Genomic DNA, 22,648 nt, shown 5'->3' on the forward strand with positions numbered 1-22,648 from the left:
TAGCCATTTGTATGTCTTCTTTTGAGAAGTGTCTGTTCATGTCTTCTGCCCATTTTTTGACTTGATTATTTGTTTTTTGGGTGTTGAGTTTAAGAAGTTCTTTATAGACCTTGGCAATCAGCACTTTGTCTGTAGTGTCATTTGCAAATATCTTCTCCCATTCTGTGGGTTGCCTCTTTGTTTTGTTGACTGTTTCCTTTGCTGTACAGAAGCTTTTTATCTTGATGAAGTCCCAAAAGTTCATTTTTGCTTTTGTTTCACTAGCCTTTGGAGATGTATCTTGAAAGAAGTTGCTGTGGCCGATGTTGAAGAGGTTACTGCCTATGTTCTCCTCTAGGATTTTGATGGATTCCTGTCTCACATTGAGGTCTTTCATCCATTTTGAGTTTATCTTTGTGTATGGTGTTAGAGAATGGTCGAGTTTAGCCATCAGGGAAATTCAAAACCACATTGAGATACCACCTTATACCAGTTAGAATGGCAAAAATTGACAAGGCAAAAGACAACAAATGTTGGAGAGGTTGTGGAGAAAGGGAAACCCTCTTACGCTGTTGGTGGGAATGCAAGTTGGTACAGCCACTTTGGAAAACAATGTGGAGGTTCCTCAAAAAACTAAAAATAGACCTACCCTATGACCCAGCAATTGCACTCCTGGGTATTTACCCCAAAGACACAGATGTAGTGAAAAGAAGGGCCATATGTACCCCAGTGTTCGTAGCAGCAATGTCCACAATAGCCAACCTGTGGAAAGAGCCGAGATGCCCTTCAACAGATCAATGGATAAAGAAGATGTGGTCCATATATACAATGGAATATTACTCAGCCATCAGAAAGGATGAATACCCAACTTTTACATCAACATGGATGGGATTGGAGGAGATTATGCTAAGTGAACTAAGTCAAGCAGAGAAAGTCAGTTATCCTATGGTTTCACTTATTTGTGGAACATAAGGAATAGCATGGAGGACATTAGGAGAAGGAAGGGAAAAATGAAGGGGGTTGGATATCAGAGTGGGAGATGAACCATGAGAGACTATGGACTCCGAGAAACAAACAGGGTTTTAGAGGGGAGGGTGGGGGGGGTGGGTTAGCCTGGTGGTGGGTATTAAGGAGGGCACGTACTGCGTGGAGCACTGGGTGTTATATGAAAACAATGAATCATGGATCACTACATCAAAAACAAATGATGTATTATATGGTGACTAACATAACATAATAAAATAAAATTTTAAAAATTAGCATATGGTGAGAGAGAGAAGAAGGAAAATGAAAAGGTTAGCTTAGGTATTGTAAAGTTTTAGTCATGGAAGTTTTAAGCATGTTGCCTGAATTATAAAAGAGTATGATCTGGCACAAAAATTGACACATAGATCAGTGCAACAAAATGGGGACCCCAGAAATAAACCTACAATTATATGGTCAATTATGACAAAAGAGGCAAGAATATACAGTGGGGAAACAGTCTCTTTAATAAATGGTGCTGGGAAAATGGGACAGCTACATGTAAAGAATGAAACTGGACCACTTTCTGATGTCATACACAAAAATAAACTCAAACTGGATTAAAGACCTAAATATGAGACCTGAAACCATAAAAATCCTAGAAGAGAGTACAGGCAGTAATTTCTCTGACATCAGCCATAACATTTTTCTAGATATGTCTCCGAAGGCAGGGGACACAAAAGCAAAAATAAACTATTGGTACTGTATCAAAATAAAAAGCTTTTGCACAGCAAAGGAAACCATCAACAAAACAAAAAAACAACTGACTGAATGGTTGAAGATATTTGCAAATGATACATCTAATAAGGGGTTAATATCCAAAATATATAAAGAACTTAAACAACTCAACACCAAAAAAAAAAAAAAAAAAGTCCAATTAAAACATGGGCAGAGGACCTGAGGAGACATTTCTCCAAAGAAGACATACAGATGGCTGACAGACACTTGAAAAGATCTTCAACATCACTCGTCAGGAAAATGCAAATCAAAACAACGAGATATCCCCTTACACCAGTTAGAATGGCTAATATCAGAATGACAAGAAATAACAAGTATTGGTGAGGATGTGGAGAAAAAGGAACCCTCATGCATTGTTGGTGGGGATGTAAATTGGTACAGCCACTGTGGAAAATAGTATGGAGATTCCTCAAAAAGTTAAAAATATAAATACCACATGATCTAGTAATTCCACAACTGGATATTTACCCAAAGAAACTGAAAACACTAATTCGAAAAGATAATATGCCCCCCTGTGTTTATTGCAGCATTATTTACAATAGCCAAGGTATGGAAACAACTTAAGTGTCCATTAGTAGACAAATGGATAAAATGTTGTTATATATGTAATAGAACATACACAGCCATAAAACAGGATGAGATTGTGCCATTTGAGACAACATGGATGGACCTAGAGAGCATTATGCTAAGTGAAATAAGTCAGATGGAAAGATAAATACCATATAATTCCATTCATAGGTGGAATGTAAAAACAACAACAAATGAATAAACAAAAATCAGAATCAGACCTATAAATACAGGAAACTGATGCTTGCTGGCGGGGTGGGGGCTATGGAGGGTTGGGTAAAATGGGTGAAGGGGAGAGGGCGGTACAGGCTTCCAGTTATGGAATGAGTAAGTCATGGGAATGAAAGGCACAGTGTAAGGAATATAGTCAGTGATATTGAAATAGAAATGTAATGGGACATTGGTAGCTGTACTTGTGGTGAACATAGCATGATGTATAAACTTGTCAAATTGCTAGGTTATATACCTGAAACTAACGTTGTGTAGCAACTATACTTAAAAAAAAAAAAAAGGCATCCATTTTATAGTGTTCAAATGCACATGAGGCTAGTCAGCATGAGGCTAATTATTTTGTAATTCAGAGAAAGTGCTGCAATGTTGTGATTTGAATACTTCTGGAAATATAAAATGTTTCTTAGCATACTCTATATAAATAAATAAAACCCCTTGTGGGCAGGAAAACCCACTTAACCTTTTGTAAAAATTGAAATTAAAAATTTTCTAGCTAATTTCTGCTAATGCCTTTAGATTTGCTTAGGAAATAAAAATTTGGGGGCATTTTTAGCCTTTTTTTCTTTAAGATATATTTATTATGAACTATCAATAAAAATGTATGTATATGTGTATTTATGCATACATAGTTAATAAACATAATTTTAAAAAATAATAGACACTTAAAAACACACCATCCCATTTAAGAAATACTAATATTTTCACAAACACCCTGTCCCTCTGTGATTACACCTTATCCCGTTCCCTCAGAGGAAACCATTGTCTTGAATTTTACGCTTACCATTCCCTCGTTTTTTTTTTTTTTTTAAATATTTTATTTATTTATTTGACAGAGAGAGACACAGCGAGAGAAGGAACACAAGCAGGGGGAGTGGGAGAGGGAGAAGCAGGCTTCCCGCAGAGCGGGGAGCCCGATGTGGGACTCGATCCCAGGACCCTGGGATCATGACCTGAGCTGAAGGCAGACGCTTAACGACTGAGCCACCCAGGCGCCCCTCCCTCGTTTTTCTTTTTTAGTTTACCGGATATGGATGAACCTATAAACCATTCATTGTTTAATTATATATGTTCTTGAAGTTTATATTAATGAAGTAATACTTCATGTATTTTTGACTTGCTTTTTTTTTAAACTCAGAATTTTGTATTTGAACATGTTGGGATGAATAGCTGTCCTTCATTCATTTTCATTGCTGTGTTGCTTTCCTGTGGATGGACCTTTGAGAGGTTCCCAGTTGTGTTGCTCTTATAAACAAAGTTGCTGTTCTTGCATGTTTCTTGGTGTAATTGCGCAAGAGTTTTTCTGAGGTGTTAATGTGTCTACTGGTGGATTGCTGGGTTGTGTATTCTGTACATGTTCAGCTTTTCAAGAGGATGCCAAATTGTTTCCTACCATTGTTCTGTCAGTCAGTTTACATACCTCCCCAATGGACTAGACTTCGCATGGTTCCCTAACTGGCCAACATTGGTATTATCTGGCTTTCTTATTCTTTTTTTGGTGGGAGGTAAATGATTTTATTTGTAGTGTTTATTTCCCTGATTGTTGGCGATGGTGTCTTTTTTAAGTGTTTATTAACTGTGTTTTTTCTTTTGTGAAAATGAGTTCTTTTGTTCAGTTTTATCTATTATTTGCCATTAAAAATGTTCCTTTTTTTTTTTTTTTCTGAGTACTAAACCCTTGTGTATGGCAAATATTTTCTCATACTTTGGCTTGCTTTTTTATTTTTTTAATAGTGGATTTTGATGAACAGAAATTCTTAAATTTTAATGTAGTTGAATTTACCAATCTTACCCTATATCACAATGCTTTTGGATCTCATTTACAAATTCCTTACCTAACCTAACCCAAGGTCCTCAAGATAGTCTATAATTTGCCTAAAAGTTTTAAGTTGATTTTCACAACATTACTTGTGGTTCTTTTTAGGCAATAGAGCATATGTTCTACAGAAGAAGCATGGTTGTGGCTGATTCAGTCTCACATATAACACAGCACCTTCAACATCAGGCTCTTAATTCTATTTCTGTGGCAAAGGTATGAAGTTTATTATGTATTCAGCATAATTATCTTTTCAGTTTGCTCTCCTGTTGTTTTATATGTGTTTTTTTAGTTTAGTCTGTTTACTCCATACCTTCAAGTGTAATAATTCTTGGTCCTTTTTCTCCATGGTATTTTATGATTGTTATTTAGAGCGATCAGGGTTATCTTAACTCTGAACTTGCAGCATGGAATACATTAACACTCCTCTATTAAAAAACTACATTTTGTGGCTGAGTCTGTTAAGTGTCTGTCTTCGGCTCAAGTCATGATCCCAGGGTCCTGGGATCGAGCCCTGCATTGGGCTTCAGCGGGGAGTCTCCTTCTCCCTCTCCCTCTACTGCTTACCCTGCTTGCGCTCTCTCTCTCTCTCTCAAGTAAATAAATAAAATCTTTTTTAAAAAATGACATTGTGTGTAGTTTTAAAATATACCTCTTCTTTAAAGAAATAATTTCCTTATTAAATTAATATAGAAATTTTAGAATGTGGACTCTGCTATCTTGAACTGCCTCTCAAAAAGCCTAATATGGAAATTTAAAAACGTGCTTAATACATTTGCTGTCCTTGACAGCATTAAATGGTAATGTTATAGAAGTAAAGCACATAACATCAGAAAAAGCTGAACAGGGAAAGCATTTGTCTAAGCTCTCTTAAATTGAATCGTGGAAAAGATTACCCTGAAGTTTTTCTTCTGAGTCTTTTGTTATTCAAGAATGAAACTGTTATTTCTTGTTTTTTCTCCTTTTATCTTTTAGAAAAGAGTAATTTCTGACAAAAAATATAGCGAACAGCGTCTTGATGTGCTCTCTGCTCTAGTTTTGGCTGAAAACACTCTAAATGGACCAAGCACAAGGCAACGACGACTTATTGTTTCTTTGGCACTAAGTGTTGGCACACAAATGGTAAGTGTATTGCTATTATGGAGGGAGAATGAGATCTGCGATTTCACATTTTACTTGTTACTGACCTAAGAAATCTGTCCTTACTTTGCAACTTCTCTGTCATTCTTTCCCCTTCCTGAAAGAAAACATTTAAAGATGAAGAACTCTTTCCACTGCAAGTAGTCATGAAAAAGCTGGATCTTATCAGTGAGCTTAGAGAAAGGTAAGTAGGGATATGTAATGATACTCAAAAGGTAAAGTAATAGAAACATCAATTTTTTGTTTAGCATAGCAAGAGAAGAAATATAACCTAGATAGACCATTAGTTCCTCCTTGTCACTCCTTTAGCATGACCAAAATGAGACTGTGACTAGCGATCATATTTCTTTAGTTTTGCTTCTACAGTAAGGAGGTGGCTTCTGGAAGAACTCCCATGAGAATGTGATACCACCCCTAGAGCATCTGCTAGACCCTGATGCCTATTGGGTTTACTGTCATTGTCCACTAGCATAGTGGACTTTTAAAATTGCTGCTTTAAAACAAGGTTTCATCTATTTGTGAGAGACTTAGAGAGTCATGTCACATGTCACATTCTGTAATTTTATTTTGATACATGAATTGGAATTCACTTAAATGAATTAGTTTTTGGAAGCCCCTTGTGACTTTATTATTTTCTTTTTATTGAGGAAGTAATACGTTTCTTGAAGGGAAAATGGGTCTTCTGAATTTTGATTCCCAGGTGAATTACGGTTACAGCACAGTTTTCATTTAAAGCTTAATGTTTGAAACTTTAACGTTTTAACTCATTTAAAACTTACTCTTTTTTGTTCTGAGAACTTGAGACTTTTGTAGTTAGTAGCATTTAACTTTCTATCTTTGGAAGAAATAGCCTGCTTCATTATAAGATACTTAATGATCATTTTTTTTTGCCGCAGAATGGTGTGAAATGGTCATTTGGCAAAGATTATAGACAGGTTAAGTGTAACTGGGTTTCTGATTTTGTTTTGTTTTGTTTTTTTGTCACTTTTTTTAAAAGGTTCTGTTTTTCAACTTTGAGACAGGTAAAATGGTGCACGTGATACAAGTATTATAAGTTCAGTCATACCAAATAATATTGAAAATTTTAACTATTTAAAAGTTATATCATTTTTCAAGTATGCTTTAGAACTAAAGCATATATGCAGAATTCTGACAATATCAGATATTAGAATGTTTTGTTATCCTTGTTCAATCTGAAAAATACTTATCTTTTGGCTTTTCTGTACTAATTTTGGGTTATGTGATACAGGGAATAAAAAATGGGTAAGACTGAGCTCTTACCATTATGGTATAGAATGTTGTTCCTTTCATTATTTTTGGGATGGGGGGGTGCTTGAGTTTTGCTACCACTAATTACTACTTTACATTGTAGAGTCCAAACACAGTGTGACTGTTGTTTTTTATACTGGCACCGAGCTGTCTTCCCAATTTATTTAGATGATGTATATGAAAATGCTGTTGATGCAGCCAGATTACATGTAAGTGAAGAATAATGTAAAAAATAATCCATCATTTTTAGTCACCATACAAACCATTCTAATTAGTTTTAAATACAATCATTTGACTTAATAAATCATTTTAAAATTGACTGCTAATGTTTTTACAATGCTGTGCATATTTAATAAGCAGTTCGTTAAATTTGATATTAATGTTAATGAATTAACTTTTTTACTCATATTCCTATCATTCTCATTTCACTTGATTTTAGTTTATGTCACAGTAGTCTGACATTTACTTGTCAGCAAGGTCTGTGTTACTCAGATCTGTTTCCTTACGGAAATAAGTATTTGAATGCTCAAGACAAAGGATAAGTAAATGTGAATTTTTTTTTGATTTAAAGTATCTGCTTTAGAGAATAAAATCTGGCTCTTATTTAGGAAAGTAAGACAGACATGTTAAAAACACTCTTCAAATTGAGATTTTGTCTTTAAAGATAGATAATTAACCTTTGTGATAGTCCTTTTTTTCCCCTTTGTGATATTTCTTAATTAGAGCTCTGGTTTTTTGAAATTCATGAACATTCTGATTTTCTTTTTAGTACATGTTCAGTGCTTTACGGGACTGTGTACCTGCTATGATGCATGCAAGGCATTTAGAGTCCTATGAAATACTTCTGGATTGCTATGACAAAGAAATTATGGAAATTTTAAATGAGGTAATATATTCGAGATTGCATTCCAAATACATGTTTTAAGCTTTTCAATATTTGGAAAAACTTCCTGGATTGAAGCAGGCTTTCATTTACATATATGTTATATATTCATATTCATATGTCATAATAAAATTTATGAATCACTGTCTAGAACAAAGGATTTCTTTTTAGTTATACTATCACTATTGTGCTAAATTGGTCTTTAATTCCTAATTTTTTAAAAAATATTTTTTATGTATTTTTTTGAGAGAGAGAGAGAGAGAGAGAGCACACAAGCAGGGGATGGAGAGGGACAAGCATACTCCACACTGAGTGCGGAGCCCAAGGCAGGGTTCAATCTCAAGACCCTGAGATCACCACCAGAGCCAAAATCAAGAGTCGATGCTCAACTGACAGCCACCTAGGTGCCCCTAATTCCCATTTTTTTATATAGAAATTCAGACTAGGAATTTGGAAATTGGTTTGAAAATTGAGTGCTGCTAATGGTAATGCAGTTACTGCAACTTAACTACCGAAATTTTACTGAATTATTTGGCGCGTCACTGACTAAAATTTTCTGTTTATTTAAATTTTCTAAATTTAAAAGATTTACTTGTATAACAAATAATTCAAATGCAGTGTAATATATACCTTCTTGTTTTAATGGAATGCATATTATAAACACTGATATCTTTAAATTGTCATCTAGCAATGTTATATGGAGGGAGAGATTAAAAATGAGTAAACTTCACAATATAAACGATATTCAGGTTTGATAAAATTGTGAAAAAGTTTATGTAATTTCTTGTATTAACTATTCTTATATGTATTTTATAATAACATACATGTTTGGCCAGTATTTAGAACTTAATGGTAGACCAGAGAAGATGATTAATTTCATTACCTTTAGTGCAATGAATTTTGTGATTTTTTAAAAAAATGATTATTATAATAAGGAAGCTTTTTTTAAAGATTTTATTTATTTATTAGAGAGCACGCTTGGTGGGAGGGGCAGATGGAAAGTGAGTGAGAGGATCCCAAGCAGACTCCCTGCTGAGCATGGAGCCCAACATGGCATTTGATCCCATGACCCCAAGATCATGACCCAAGCAAAAATCAAGAGTCAGATGCCCAACTGACTGAGCCACCCAGGCACCCCTATAAGGAAGCTTTTTAAAAAATTTCTTCTCTTGGGGCGCCTGGGTGGCTCAGTCGTTAGGCATCTGCCTTCGGCTCAGATCATGATCCTGGGGTCCTGGGATCGAGCCCCGCATTGGGCTCCCTGCTCGGCAGAAAGCCTGCTTCTCCCTCTCCCACTCCCCCTGCTTGTGTTCCCTCTCTCGCTGTGTCTCTCTCTGTCAAATAAATAAATCTTTGAAAAAAAAAATTTTTTTTTCTTCTCTTGCTAGTTCTCAGGACCTTTCCTTCTTAGCTACTGGTTTCCATAAATGTTATACTTTATATTGTTTATTCATGTTCCTTGTAATGAACTCATCAGACATTAGCTTTTGAAGTTCTTTTCAAGGGTTTTAAGTATTAATGAACATAAAAATTTAGAATTTATCTAACTGCTCCCTGGTCAAAAAATCATCAGTTTAGTTTATTTTGTTTTAAAGATTTTTATTTATTGGTCAGAGAGAGAGCACAAGCATTGGGGGAGCTTCAGGCAGAGAAAGAAGCAGGCTCCCCACTGAGCAAGGAGCCCGATGTGGGACTTGATCCCAGGACCCAGGGATCATGATCTGAGCTGAAAGCAGACGCTTAACTGACTGATTCAGCCAGGCGTCCCAGAAAAATCGTTGGTTTAAAATGGAGAACAAGGGCGCCTGCCTGGCTCAGTCAGTGGAGTGTGTGACTCTTGATCCCAGGGTTGTGGGTTCAAGCCCCACATTTGGAGTAGAGATTATTTAAAAATAAAAAATCTTTAAAAAAAATAAAATGGAGAACAAAGTAATTTTCACTTTGCCCATAAAAATATTTTACCATAGCTTATTTAGACTTTTAAACCAGTTTGACAAATTTTTTCATCATTGCACTGATTATAAAACTCTAATGGTCAAGCATAGATGCCTTAGAAGAACAATGCAATTGGAATATCATTTTGAAAAATTAAGGTATCAATTCTTTGTGCATAGCATTTACTGGACAAATTATGCAAGGAAATAGAGAAGGATCTGCGACTTTCTGTGCACACTCATTTAAAACTGGATGACCGAAACCCTTTCAAAGTTGGCATGAAAGACCTGGCCCTTTTTTTCTCTTTGAATCCAATTCGATTTTTCAATCGTTTCATTGACATTCGAGGTGAGTGTTCTGTTTTCCTTCTTAAAGTCATATTCTGTATCTGTTTGCCCTTAACTATTAAAGAACAAAAAAACAAAACTTTGAGGGTATTTTTGTATTACTCATTTATTCTTTAATTCGTTTTTGTTTCTTCATTTTTATTTTCCTGGTACCTTATTTTAAAGGAAGAAATTTAATGTTCAAAGACAAGTTGTTTGCAAAAAGTTTCATTTCTCTTGCTTTTTTACTTTTCATGAATCAAAAATTTTTTATTTTTTATTAATTATTTTTTTGTAGCTTACGTAACTCACTACCTAGACAAGACTTTCTACAATCTAACAACAGTGGCTCTTCATGACTGGGCCACTTACAGTGAAATGAGAAATTTAGCTACCCAGCGTTATGGATTGGTTATGACAGAGGCTCATCTTCCTAGTCAGACTTTGGAACAGGTATAGTATAAAGTGTTTTTAGCATAGTGTGTTTATAGCATAACAGCGTTTCTCTAAGCAGTCTTTTTTTTTCTTTTTACTTTATTTAGCATGTGTTTATATCTCAAAATATTTGCTATAAAAACTACATGCTTGACAAGAATAAAAAATTAGATGGTGTTAATTTGCTTTATGAATAATTTACCACAGGCTTCCTGTTTACACTCTGCCTTTTGTTGAACATCTGAAATCTGCATAGATTTAGATACAGTGTTTCAGAAACATTGGGATTGTGAGGTGACTTGTGCAGAATTGTAAAAAGTTTAGTCAAGATCACAGTTAAGGATTTTAAACGTAGAAATAACATAGGCTTTAATGTCTTAGGAAAAAATGGTTAAATGTATATGATTATAAATTTATTCTTACAATGACGAGTGCCTACAAGCATTTGGCTTTGCTAATTCAGTGAGCTAATTTACAATATGGTAGTATCTCATGAGTGCAAAAGTTAAAGTTTTCAGTTAATTTGCATGTATTTTTTCTAAGAAAAACCAAAAATAGTATTTATCAAAAAACATTTATTCAGTTCCAAAATTTGAGGATCATAATTTTTCCTCCATCCTTTTGCATTTCTAGGATCAGTTTGTATATCCTTTCATTCATTTATACATTTAGTATTTACTGAAAAGATGCCAGGCACTGAACTATGTTTTGGGACATTAAAAACAAAACAAAACAAAACAAAAACAATTTCAGCTCATGTACTTATAACCTAGTAGGAGAAAAAGTAAGTAAACAGATTTTTAGGTTGAAACATGAGAAAAACGATAATAAAAACTTTAATGGGTGTTGTGATGCTCCTTTGAGCCCCAGTTAGAAAAGCTGTGGGACAATTTATATGATGCCATTAGACATTAAGAGTAATAGCTGAAGAATGAAGGATTCTTCATAGGTAACTTGTATGTTAAAGGTGGTCTAGTGTAATTTAAAGAAGCATAAGGATTTGGAATTCGATTTTCTAAAAATTCCTAGGTCTGCCTTTTCCTAGCTGTTTGACCTTGGAGAACTCCTTTAGCTTCATTTTCCTCAGTTGTGGAATTTAGAAGACTAATACCTCATTTTTTTTGAGAATTACATATAAAGAACCTTGCACAGTGCCTGAAAAACAGTATGTATTTTATAAATATCACCACATATCCTGACTGCCTTTTAGAATCTGGCCATTAGTTTATTTAGTAAAACATATACAGAAGATCTTGGGAAGACAAACAAATATTCTCAAGAATGGTGGGGAAATGATTGAGTCATGAATCTCTGAAATTTTAAACATAACTCTTCTTGTCTTTACAAAAGGAATAAGAGAACAAGCAGCCACGTTTCCCCAAGGAGATAGTCCTGATTATAGCAGTTAGAAGGCTCCTTAGCCTTTGGTCATACCTTTTGTATAGTTGTTTTTTAAAGTAATTTAAAAATATTGGTAGTAAGTCACTATATTGATACAAGTCTATCTTCAATAATAATAGAACTTTGTGGGTTGTTTTGTAGGGCCTGGATGTTTTGGAAATTATGAGAAATATTCATATATTTGTGTCTCGATACCTCTATAATCTCAACAATCAGGTGAGTAGGTTTTAAAATTCTTTTTAAATGTGGGTGGATGTATAGTAGGAAGTCTGAGAGGCAGAGTTGATTCTCATTAGTGAAAACTAGTGAAATAAAGTGGAATATAATTGTTTAGAGATCATCTTTTTATTCCTTTGCTTTGATTATATTATCTTCTTGAATGACTTTCCAATTAAATTATCTTTAATAAAATAGATTGTAAAATTTTCTTTGTGTAACTGACCAGTGTTGCTATGGATTGTGTTGTTACTTAGCATAAGTTTGTTTTGTTGCAGATTTTTATTGAACGAACAAGCAATAACAAACATTTGAACACTATTAATATTCGGCATATTGCTAATTCAATTCGAACACATGGCACAGGAATCATGAATACAACAGTAAGAACTTTTTTGGGGGTGTTTGGGTGGGTAATAGACTCCTGTTTAATTTGGTAGTTTGGCAAATAGTTTTCTCATAGAATATTCTGGTAAACATATACTACTGCTTGTTTATATTATACCTGAGTTTCCATCTTCTGGTTGGTGTAATTAAAATGTCGGGGGGGCACCTGGCTGGCTTAGTTGCTGGAGCATGTGACTCTTGATCTTGGGGTTGTGAGTTTGAACCCCATGTTGGCTGTAGAGATTACTTAAAAATAAAATCTTAAAAAAAAAAAAGGCACTAAAATTGTGTTGGATGTGATGGAAGCTCAGTGATACAAAGGCATTTTTGAATATCTTACCATCTCAGGATCATCATTATAAACAGCATTGGAGATTTGAGCACATTGACATAAATATATGTATCTGTGTGGATTGTCTGATATTCTTTGAAAGTTGCTTTTGCAAGCAAATCATTGATAGCAGTTTATTTAATATCAGTCATGCTCTTTTTTTGGGGGGGGGACTTAATAATTATTTGATATCCATAAAAGTAGAAATTTTCTAAAAATATTTTGAATTTTAGAAGTGGGCCTTCTATCACTTGAGAGACTCACTTGAATTTGTATGCTATTTTTTCTTCTGCGGACAAGAGAAGTCTTTGAATTTACCTGGTTTTCAGGATGCACTTAACTTCTCCTTGAGGAAGAGTATGAATGCTTAAATAGTAAACTATTATTAAGCATATTTGAAAGTAAGGGAATAAGAAGGAGTTATGTAACTGGAAATTACATAGGGATCATTTTAATATTCGGTGGGGAAGCCATTAAAGTACTTGAGCTGATAGGAGATGTGATTGGAGTTCTGTTTTAGTGGTTACCAATATAGAAATGAGACAGAGTTTATAACTTAAAATAAGGAGTCACCTGGTAGAGGTCATGTCTGAACTTTTCAGGATAAATAAACTCTTCTTTGACCTCATCTGTTAGATACTCACTCATTCATGTAATAGATACAATTGTGTGTGTATTTTACCTGAGGCACGGTGCTGGGCACTATGGTGAGAAAAACAGTTTGTGCTCTCATGGTGATTATACTCTAGCATGGGATACAGTCATTTATCAGTTGATCACACTAGTGAATGTACATTCCTGATGTCTGGTGATGGCTAAGTGAGTATAGAAGAGACAAGATCAGAGACTGGCAGTTACCATTATTAAGAGTGGGAAGGATAAAGAAGAGACTATTTCTGCTAACACAACTACTAGTAAGGAGATCAAGAAAAAGCAGTGTTTGAGGATCATAGGGGAAGGGAGGGAAAAATGAAACAAGATGAAATCAGAGGGAGACAAACCGTAAGAGATGCTTGACCATAGGAAACAAACTGAGGGTTGCTGGAGGGGAGGGGGGTGGGGGGATGGGGTAACTGGGTGATGGACATTAAGGAGGGCACATGATGTAAGGAGCACTGGGTATTATATAAGACTGATGAATCACTGAGCTCTGCCTCTGAAACTAATAATACGCTATACATTAATTGAATTTAAATTAAAAAATAATAAATGAAAAAGCAGTGTTTAAGCCACAAGAAAAGTTATGAGAAAGCACCCATTTCTAAAACTGGGTAAATGAAGACTGTTTAAAAAAAAATGGCATATATTTGCCAAAACAGTAGTTTTTGAGGGTGGAGGAGACGAAGACTAGTACAGGGCTTTCATCCTCTAGGACTCCCATCCTCTACGTTATTATGGCTTTAATCTCAGCTCAAATTCAACTTTTTCAGGGTTTTCTGAGTCTAGGTCAGGGCCTTTTATTATTCTCAAAGCACTGGCACTTCTCATTGTATGAATTATTGCAGTTGAGATTTAATAATTTATTTAACATATAATTGTTTAAAATGTCACTCCTGCTAGAATATAGACTACATGATGACAAGCACCATGTCTAGCATGAGAGCAGATAGACCGTTCCTTGCACATAAGAGGTGCTCAAAATATTCCTGGATAAATAATTGAATGTCTTCCTTCAGGAAAGTTAAAGAGCACCATGATTCTTACTTCAGTATCATTCTAGACATGTAGATTAGTAAAAAGTAGTCTTGCAGATGGAGGATCAGAAACTTCTGATTGTGGTTTATTACTTAAAAACTAGAGTGTTGAATCTGGTTTTTTGATTCTCACTATAACTCTTACTTCTCTTAGGAAAATATTTTCCTTTTTTTCCCTTTTTTCCCTTTTGTGTAGTTAAAATATTTAAAGGGAGCTTATAGAAATTTCTGTAAACTTGAGCAATAAAAAAACTTCATTTATTATGTCCAGTGTGAATTAGACTTTATAAATATTAGACTTTATGAAAACTCATATAAATCAGAGGTTATAGATAACTGTTATTCAGTCACATTGATTTTAGATTAATTTTTATATTAACTGTCCAATTTTTTATATTTTAATTTTATAGGTTAATTTCACCTACCAGTTTTTGAAAAAGAAGTTCTATATATTCAGCCAATTTATGTATGATGAACATATCAAATCTCGATTGATTAAAGATATTCGGTTTTTCAGGGAAGTCAAGGACCAAAATGATCATAAGGTATTTTCACATATTCTTTTTAAGGTAGTTTGACTGAACTGTTGAGTGTATAGCAGATGTTTATGCTGAAGTTCATTATGAGACTCTGTAGTGGAGTTTTCATTTTTTTTTTGTTTTTTTAGGTATTTTTCACAATAATGTCTCCTAGATCTGGCCTCCAAGTTTCTTGTATTTCCCCTTATAATATCTTACTCTTTGCATTCTCTGTAGGCCACAGTGTAAGGATCGGTATAGCCAGGTGTTAACTTTTCTTTCTTTATTTTAAATAACGCAGAAGCAAAACATGCTTACTTTGAAACATTTAAACAATATAGAGTGCATAAACTAAATGATCTCCCTCATTTCTCTTCCTCCCAATTCCATCTCTGGAGGCAGTTGCTGTTAACATTCTGATGTGATGCTTCTAGATGTCTGTGTGATAAACATATCTATTTGCATCTACATGTACTGCTTTTTTTCCTAACAAAAATGGTGTAATACTACACACATTATTTTACAGTATACTTATCGCAGTTCTCTACATATAGATCTGCCTCATTCTTTTTAACAGTTGATAGTAAAGATGTGATGTATACTATAACTTATTTAACCTTCTCCAGCTGACAGATGTTTAGGTTTTTCTGATTTTTTAGTGTTCTTAACAGTACTGCAGGTAACATCCTTTACATATTTATCTGTGAATTTGGAGACTATTAAAATTCTGAAAGGTGAATTGCTTGAAGAGAAATTTCTAGGGCACAAAATATGAATATTTAAAATTGTGATACATGTTGCTACACACCCTAAAAACACTGTACCAATTGATATTCCCATCCGTAATTTATAAGATTGCCGTTTTCCCTTCACGTGACCTCTGGACTGAGTTTTGTAATATGAAGAGAACTCTAAGTGGTACTAGTATAGAGGCCTGTAGCCGTGTGGATAGAGAACCAACATGATTATTAGGTGGGTTTTATATTTGATTTGTGGCATACATTCCTAGTAAAATAACTAATAAAATTATAGATTATAGTTATCAGAGAATTTAATTATCTCCTTTTTATTGGAATAAATTATATTCAGAGAAATAATCATTCTCTTGTTTGTAAGAATTGTGTCCATTTGCTATTAATATATAATGAGTAATTTCCTAACTCTTTTAATCAGCTGAGACGTGAAAAATCATTTTTTATTGGTGCAATTAGAAATTTTAGCTCAGCTAATGTGTATTATTTGGGAAGGAGTATGTTTATATATATAATACCTATTCAACCCACAGGAACTTGGTTGGACATCTCTGAAGAAATGTTTCTAGGAGGAATTGGTTTGTCTATCTAATAGAGTAGTTGGATGTTGGGAGACTAATAATGGTGGTGGAAAACTTAAATTTGGTGACTTTAATAATTATTTTCCTCAGCTATGGCAAAAAGAAATTTATATTGACCTTGAACATTGGTAGTTTTTGTGCTGTAAATTTTTTGTCATTAGATTTGAGTGGTTTTTTTAAGGACAATGACAAAATTAGGAAGGCAAGTGGTATTAGCATGGTTGATTTTATAGGCATTTTATGCTTTAGGGGTCTTTATTAATAAAGGTAGTCTTTAAATTATCTCTTTAGTATCCTTTTGAAAGAGCAGAAAAATTCAACCGTGGCATCAGAAAACTTGGAATTACCCCAGAGGGACAAAGCTACCTTGATCAGTTCAGGCAACTCATCAGCCAGATTGGTAAGTTTTATTATAAAAGAGTTGGGAAATAAAATACAAATTCCAAGAATCTTTCTCCTTAAATATCTCATATAAATAACTCAATATCTGAGTGCCTGAGATTGGTTTTATTCCACTAGAGTAATGTTCTTACCAAAAGTTTTTCAAGTATGATTAGACTGTTGGTACAGAAATAATTGATACCCTGTGGACTAATATGTACCGAATAAAACCTCTTCAATTAAATTAAAAATATATTTAACTCATCTCAGATATCCTGCTCATAATAGTCACCTGGTAACTATTAGGTACTTACCCTGTTCATGGCACTGCTTTGGGCTTTAGAAACTGGTTTCCTGGGGCACCTGGGTGGCTCAGTCGTTAAGCGTCTGCCTTCAGCTCAGGTCATGATCCCAGCGTCCTGGGATCGAGCCCCGCATCAGGCTCCCTGCTCCGCAGGAAGCCTGCTTCTCTCTCTCCCGCTCCCCCTGCTTGTGTTTCCTCTCTCGCTGTGTCTCTCCCTGTCAAATAAATAAATAAAATCTTAAAAAAAAAAAAAAAAATCTGTTAGAAACTGGTTTCCTGGGTGCCTGGGTGGTTCAGTCGGTTAAGTGGCTGCCTTCGGCTCAGGTCATGATCCCAGGGTCCTGGGATTGAGTCCCGTGTCGGGCTGTCTGCTCAGCACGGAGCCTGCTTCTCCCTCTCCCTCTGCCTGTGCTCCCCCTGCTTGTGCTCACTCTCTCTGTCAAATAAATAAAATCTTGAAAAAAAAAAAACCAAACTAGTTCCCTGAAGTTACAGCCTAAGTGCAAAGGTATAAAATAATTTATGTGAAAAGTTAATTAATATAAGTAAATAAGTTACATTACTTACAAATAAGTTTAATTAAAGATGAAATGTTAAGTATTATAATTTTCTGTGTTATGTCCTTCCATATTTGTATATAATTTCTTGAGTTGTCCTGCCTCACAGGTAGAACCTGTCTTCTGAAATGTGTTATATTTAAAAGCAAGAACTACATTTAGTAATCAGAGATTAACAAAGCTGTACTTATTTGAGCTTTCCACACACATTATTTCTGGTAATGTCCTCACAAAACCCCTATGTGAGAGGCATATAATCATCATTTTAAAGATGAAAAAAGAGAAACTCAGAGAAATAGTGTTGCTAGGATTTAAACCGGGTTTTTTAACTTAAGTCTAAAGGTATTTTATATTCTTCACAGTTGTAGACTCCCAAGCAGTTAGTAAATTCTTATTGACTACAATTTGGTAAAATTTTACTTCCTGAGATTCATTCATTTATCAAACATTTACCAGGAATCTGTTGTACCAAATACTCTTCTAGATGCTGAGAAAAGAGATAGCCTTCATTCTCGAGGGGCTTTAAATTTACTAGTGGGGAAGATATTGGAAGGATTTAGTTCTGGAGTAAAGTCACTGAACACTAGCTTAAGCTTTATAAATTAATTGGTTTACATATTAGACATTTCTATTATGTTATTAGTACAAGAACTTAAAGAATTTTACATTTGACTTTTTAAATTTTAAACAATTTAATAATGAGGTATTGTCCCACAAGTACAGTTTTCTTTGTAGAGACATTTGATGTCATATTAGATTGTAAACTTCTGGAGCAATAGATCTTAACCCTTTTTGAGAATCTCATGAAAACTCTGGATTGGTTTCCTCCAGAATCATATACTATACATACAGTTTTGCATGTTATTATACCAGAGTTCAGGTGCTTAAAGTTAGAGTCAATGGACTTCAGATTAAGAGCTGTTTTTCTAAAGCATTGTTGCTTAAAACTTCATTTATTTGCATACCAATGTCAGAGGTTTTTTTTTCCCACATGTGAGTACTGCTTGCCCTATTACTTAATGTTTTTATATTTTTTAAGGTATAATTTTGTCTTATGAAATAATCTTTAATTATGAGCTTACTATGCTAGTCATTTTCCCCCAGTACACATCAGAATACACATATTCCCCCCCAATACACAAAAAATAGTGTCACCTCAGTTGCCACCAGGATGCGTTCAACATTTGGTGAATATTATCCTTTTCACTTTGTTCCAGGATTTTATTCTTTATTCTCTTCTTAGAAAATATAAATTCTCAATCTCCTTATAAAGCATAGTAATGTGTTTTTGAGTCTCTTAAATATCTTGAGAAAAAGAGTAAGAAATATGAGAGTTGAGAGCAAAAGGAAAAGTCCTTTTGTCTAATAACCTGCCTGCTGACATAATCACCACAACCACTAACATTTATTGAGCATTTACTATGTGCCAAAGCTTTTCTGAGTGCTTTATTGGTTCTAATTCATATAAAACTCACAGTGCTATGGGTATTACTACTCATTCATTCTTCAGGTATTTATTGAGGACAACAAGGCACTAAACAAAATCTCTGCCCTGTAGAGCTTAATGAAACAGATGAGGAGACTGAGATACAAACTTTATAACTTGACCTAGATTTTCTTGCTAAAAAGTGGCAGAGTCCATTGAATCCAAGAAGTCTCGCTTCAGAGGGTTCCTCCTAACTGTTGCTCTATACTTGCCTCTCACTAGCACATTTTGATCTGCCAGATATTGTTCTGCCAATTGTAGGAAAACAATGAAACCAGGTGTTTTATTTTTCTAAGATAGGTATTATCTTCTGCATCTTAGAAGATGTATCTCTCATATTGGGATAAGCCTAAAATAGATAGAGTAATACTTACTTGGAGAGTTGTTAAAAAAATTAGGTGAGATAGTGTATGTAAAGCATATATTACTGTAATGATTGTGAAATATTAACTGCTTCTTACCTTTTTGTCCGTTCTTTCTCCCAACAAATTTCAGTTCATTTGAGCAATATACAGGTGACTCTTGAACAACATGTGTTTGAATTGTGCAAGTCCTCTTATATGCAGATTTATTTGGATGAATACAGTGCAGTACTGTAAATGTGTTTTCTCTTATGATTTTAACATTTTCTTTTCTCTAGCTTTATTGTAAGGACACAGTATATAATACACGTAACATACAAAAAATGTGTTAATTGACTATGTCACTAGTTAAGGCTTCCGGTTAATAGTAGGCTATTAGTAGTTAAGTTTTGGGGGAGTCAGAAATTATATGCAGATTTTCAGCTGTGCGGATATGGGGGGTTCGGCGCCCCTAACTCCCATGTTGTTCAAGGGTCAACTGTACTATTGAATTCCTATTATGTGCCAGGATATGTTGGCTCTAGGGATGGAGCAGTGAGAACAGAAGCTCTGTCATGGATTTTGCATGCCAGTTGGGAGAGACACAAATAAAAAGATACAGAATATGTCAGTGTCAAGTGTTGGGTAAGGAGATGTAATAGTTTTGGGCAGTGCCGTTCGGTGATGTTCAAGGAAAGCTCTAAGGAGGTGACATTTGAGCATAGACCTAAATAACATCAGGGAATAAGCCATGTGCATATTCAGGGAAAGAGCATATCAGAGAGAGGTGACAGTAAGTGCCAAAGTCCTGAGTCTGTTTAGCATTTTTGGGAAATAGGGGCCGGAATGGAGGAGTTAGTAAAGTCCTGAGTGGTGGGGCAGGATATCAGAACAGTAGCAAGGGGCAAGATCACACAGGGCTTTGTTGACCACATAAGAGATTTGGATCTTATTGAGATGGAAAGCCATTGTAGAGTTTTCAGAAAAGGAAAGGATATGTTCCAACTTAGTTTGAAAAGAACCATCAGCACTGCTGCTATGTAGATATAAGATTGGGAGGCAGGATGCTGAAGGTGGAAGGAGGGAAATCAGGAGGTCTTTACATATTGCAGAGGTATAGGCAAGAGATGTATTGGTTTGGTATAGGGTCATAGCTGTGAACATGAAAAGTGGTGGGATTCTGGCTACATTCTGAAGGTAGAGCTAGTATAATTTGCCCATTGATTAGATGTTAAGTATGAAAGAAAGCAAGGAGTCAGGGATGACTTGAAGACATTTTGCCTGAGCAGTTGAAAGGATGGAAATGTCAGTTTCTTTGAGATAGGAAATATAACAGGGTGAAGATCTTGAGTTTGACTTGAACATATTAAATTAAAATTTTTTCTTAGTCATGAAGGCATAGGCATTGGATTAAAAAACCGGGAAGAGTAATCCAGGCTGGAGGTATAATTTGGAGGCGTCAAGTAAAGATTTCTTGATATCATTTCCAATTGCATGTGTGCAGGTGGCGAGGGGAGGAAAGAGAGAGGGAGGCACTCGATGTGATAATGAAGAAATTATTGACTATGTTTTTTAAAAATGTAGTCATTTAATGAAATTGTTTATCAAATGTCAGTCACATTTATTTTTTGATACAGCTGTGTATAAGTATATATATTTATATTTTAGGCACACTAATATGTAAGTTTTACTTTTATGGAGCAAGAACTAAAGTAAAGCAGAAAAGAATCCTTTGGTACTTAAGAGTGGTGAAACCTGGTAATTGACTGCTATATGTGACTGTATTCCTGACTGTTAGAGTTTAGAATTATTTCTATAAATATCTGATGTGTGTGTGTGTGTCATTTTTAAGGTAACGCTATGGGCTATATACGGATGATAAGATCTGGTGGCCTCCACTGTAGCAGCAACGCCATCAGGTATGGGTGCGAACATCGTTTTTGCCTTGCTTATGCCATTTAAGAATTTTATGTCATTTAAATTTATCTTTATTGTAGTTGATATTGTAGACAAGTGTTTTCTTATTGCTATATTTTGAGATAAAATATGGAAGAAAACCATTAATTCTACTGGTTAAATTTTTTTTCTTGAATTTTAACACTGTAGCAGATCTCTGAAAATCTTTATTTCTCTTAAAGTTATAGTTAACCTATCAGTACAGTTTGAATGGTTCTAAAGATTACATGACTTTAAGGATTAGAATTTGATTATTCATATCTAAAAGACAATTTTAGAATTTAATTGGTTATATTAATAATAGAACTGAAATGCCAAGTTCTTTCCAAATATATAGTTGAAAAATTTAGCCTTACAATACCACTTTCATATCTATGTCAGTTGTGCATATTTAATAAAATTATTTCCCAATTCTTAGATTTGTGCCTGATCTTGAAGATATTGTAAATTTTGAAGAACTAGTAAAAGAAGAAGGTCTTGCAGAAGAAACATTAAAAGCAGCAAGGTAATCTAATTTTGAAATAATCTAAATTTGGAGACTTAAAAAGTATATGTTTATAATAAAATCATCTTAAAGGGAAGATTAGAGGGGCGCCTGGGTGGCTGAGTCGGTTAAGTGGCTGCCTTCTGCTCAGGTCATGATCCCAGGGTCCTGGGATCGAGCCCCGTGTCAGGCTCCCTGCTCCATGGGAAGCCTGCTTCTCCCTCTCCCACTCCCTCTGCTTGTGTTCCCTCTCTCGCTGTGTCTCTGTCTGTCAAATAAATAAATAAAATCTTTAAAAAAATAAAGATTCTCTCTCTCCCTCTGCCCCTCCGCCACTTGTGCTCTTGCATGCTCTCTTGTTCTCTCTTTCTCAAATTAATAAACTAATAATGGTAGAAATTGATTATAACACATTGAATAAAGAACTTAGGAGCCCCAGTGATGGTAAGAAAGGAGCAGAGGGAAAGTTCCTTCTTTACAGAAGAATGCCAGCTAATCGATACAGAATGGATGAGAAAATCTAGGGAGAAATCACTGTTTTGCAACCACCACTCTAATGCTTGAAACCAGACAAAAATCATCAGTAAAACAGTTTTGAAGAACAGAGTATTCATTCACTATCAGAAGATTATCCCACAAATTGCTTAATAACCACAAAAGGGAACTATCTTTAGAGAGATTGATGTATTCCGCCAAACGATCAAGCATAGCATCACCAGTTAACAGGACACACTGATATTATGGGGCCTCCTGATGCAGTGTAATGGCAAATACCCATGTTGTGTTCTTGCCAGAAAGATTTACTCTGAATTTATTATGTGGAAACCATCTGAGACATTCAGAGTGTGGGGCATTCTATGAAACACCTGGCCTAGACTCTTAAAAAATGTCACGTCATAAAGGACAAAAAAGGCAAGGAG

General features: G+C 34.8%; 1 protein-coding gene across 4 annotated transcripts in view; it reads left to right on the forward strand.

Annotated features, from left to right (window-relative positions):
* Nucleotides 1-22,648, forward strand: part of WASHC4 (WASH complex subunit 4) — a 52,732-nt gene that overhangs the window by 16,974 nt on the left and 13,110 nt on the right. For all 4 annotated transcript variants that reach the window (XM_081822327.1, XM_081822325.1, XM_081822329.1 and 1 more), the window contains exons 10-22: nucleotides 4,460-4,567; nucleotides 5,327-5,473; nucleotides 5,596-5,675; nucleotides 6,864-6,969; nucleotides 7,530-7,646; nucleotides 9,758-9,926; nucleotides 10,203-10,357; nucleotides 11,882-11,956; nucleotides 12,235-12,339; nucleotides 14,779-14,913; nucleotides 16,511-16,619; nucleotides 21,141-21,207; nucleotides 21,663-21,749. In XM_081822327.1, coding sequence (XP_081678453.1) covers nucleotides 4,460-4,567; nucleotides 5,327-5,473; nucleotides 5,596-5,675; nucleotides 6,864-6,969; nucleotides 7,530-7,646; nucleotides 9,758-9,926; nucleotides 10,203-10,357; nucleotides 11,882-11,956; nucleotides 12,235-12,339; nucleotides 14,779-14,913; nucleotides 16,511-16,619; nucleotides 21,141-21,207; nucleotides 21,663-21,749 — 1,460 coding nt within the window. The remainder of the gene's footprint in view (nucleotides 1-4,459; nucleotides 4,568-5,326; nucleotides 5,474-5,595; nucleotides 5,676-6,863; nucleotides 6,970-7,529; nucleotides 7,647-9,757; nucleotides 9,927-10,202; nucleotides 10,358-11,881; nucleotides 11,957-12,234; nucleotides 12,340-14,778; nucleotides 14,914-16,510; nucleotides 16,620-21,140; nucleotides 21,208-21,662; nucleotides 21,750-22,648) is intronic.

This window comes from Leptonychotes weddellii, chromosome 5 (assembly GCF_054177405.1).
Source record: "Leptonychotes weddellii isolate Sample4059 chromosome 5, ASM5417740v2, whole genome shotgun sequence".
Classification (NCBI taxonomy): Eukaryota; Metazoa; Chordata; class Mammalia; order Carnivora; family Phocidae; genus Leptonychotes; species Leptonychotes weddellii.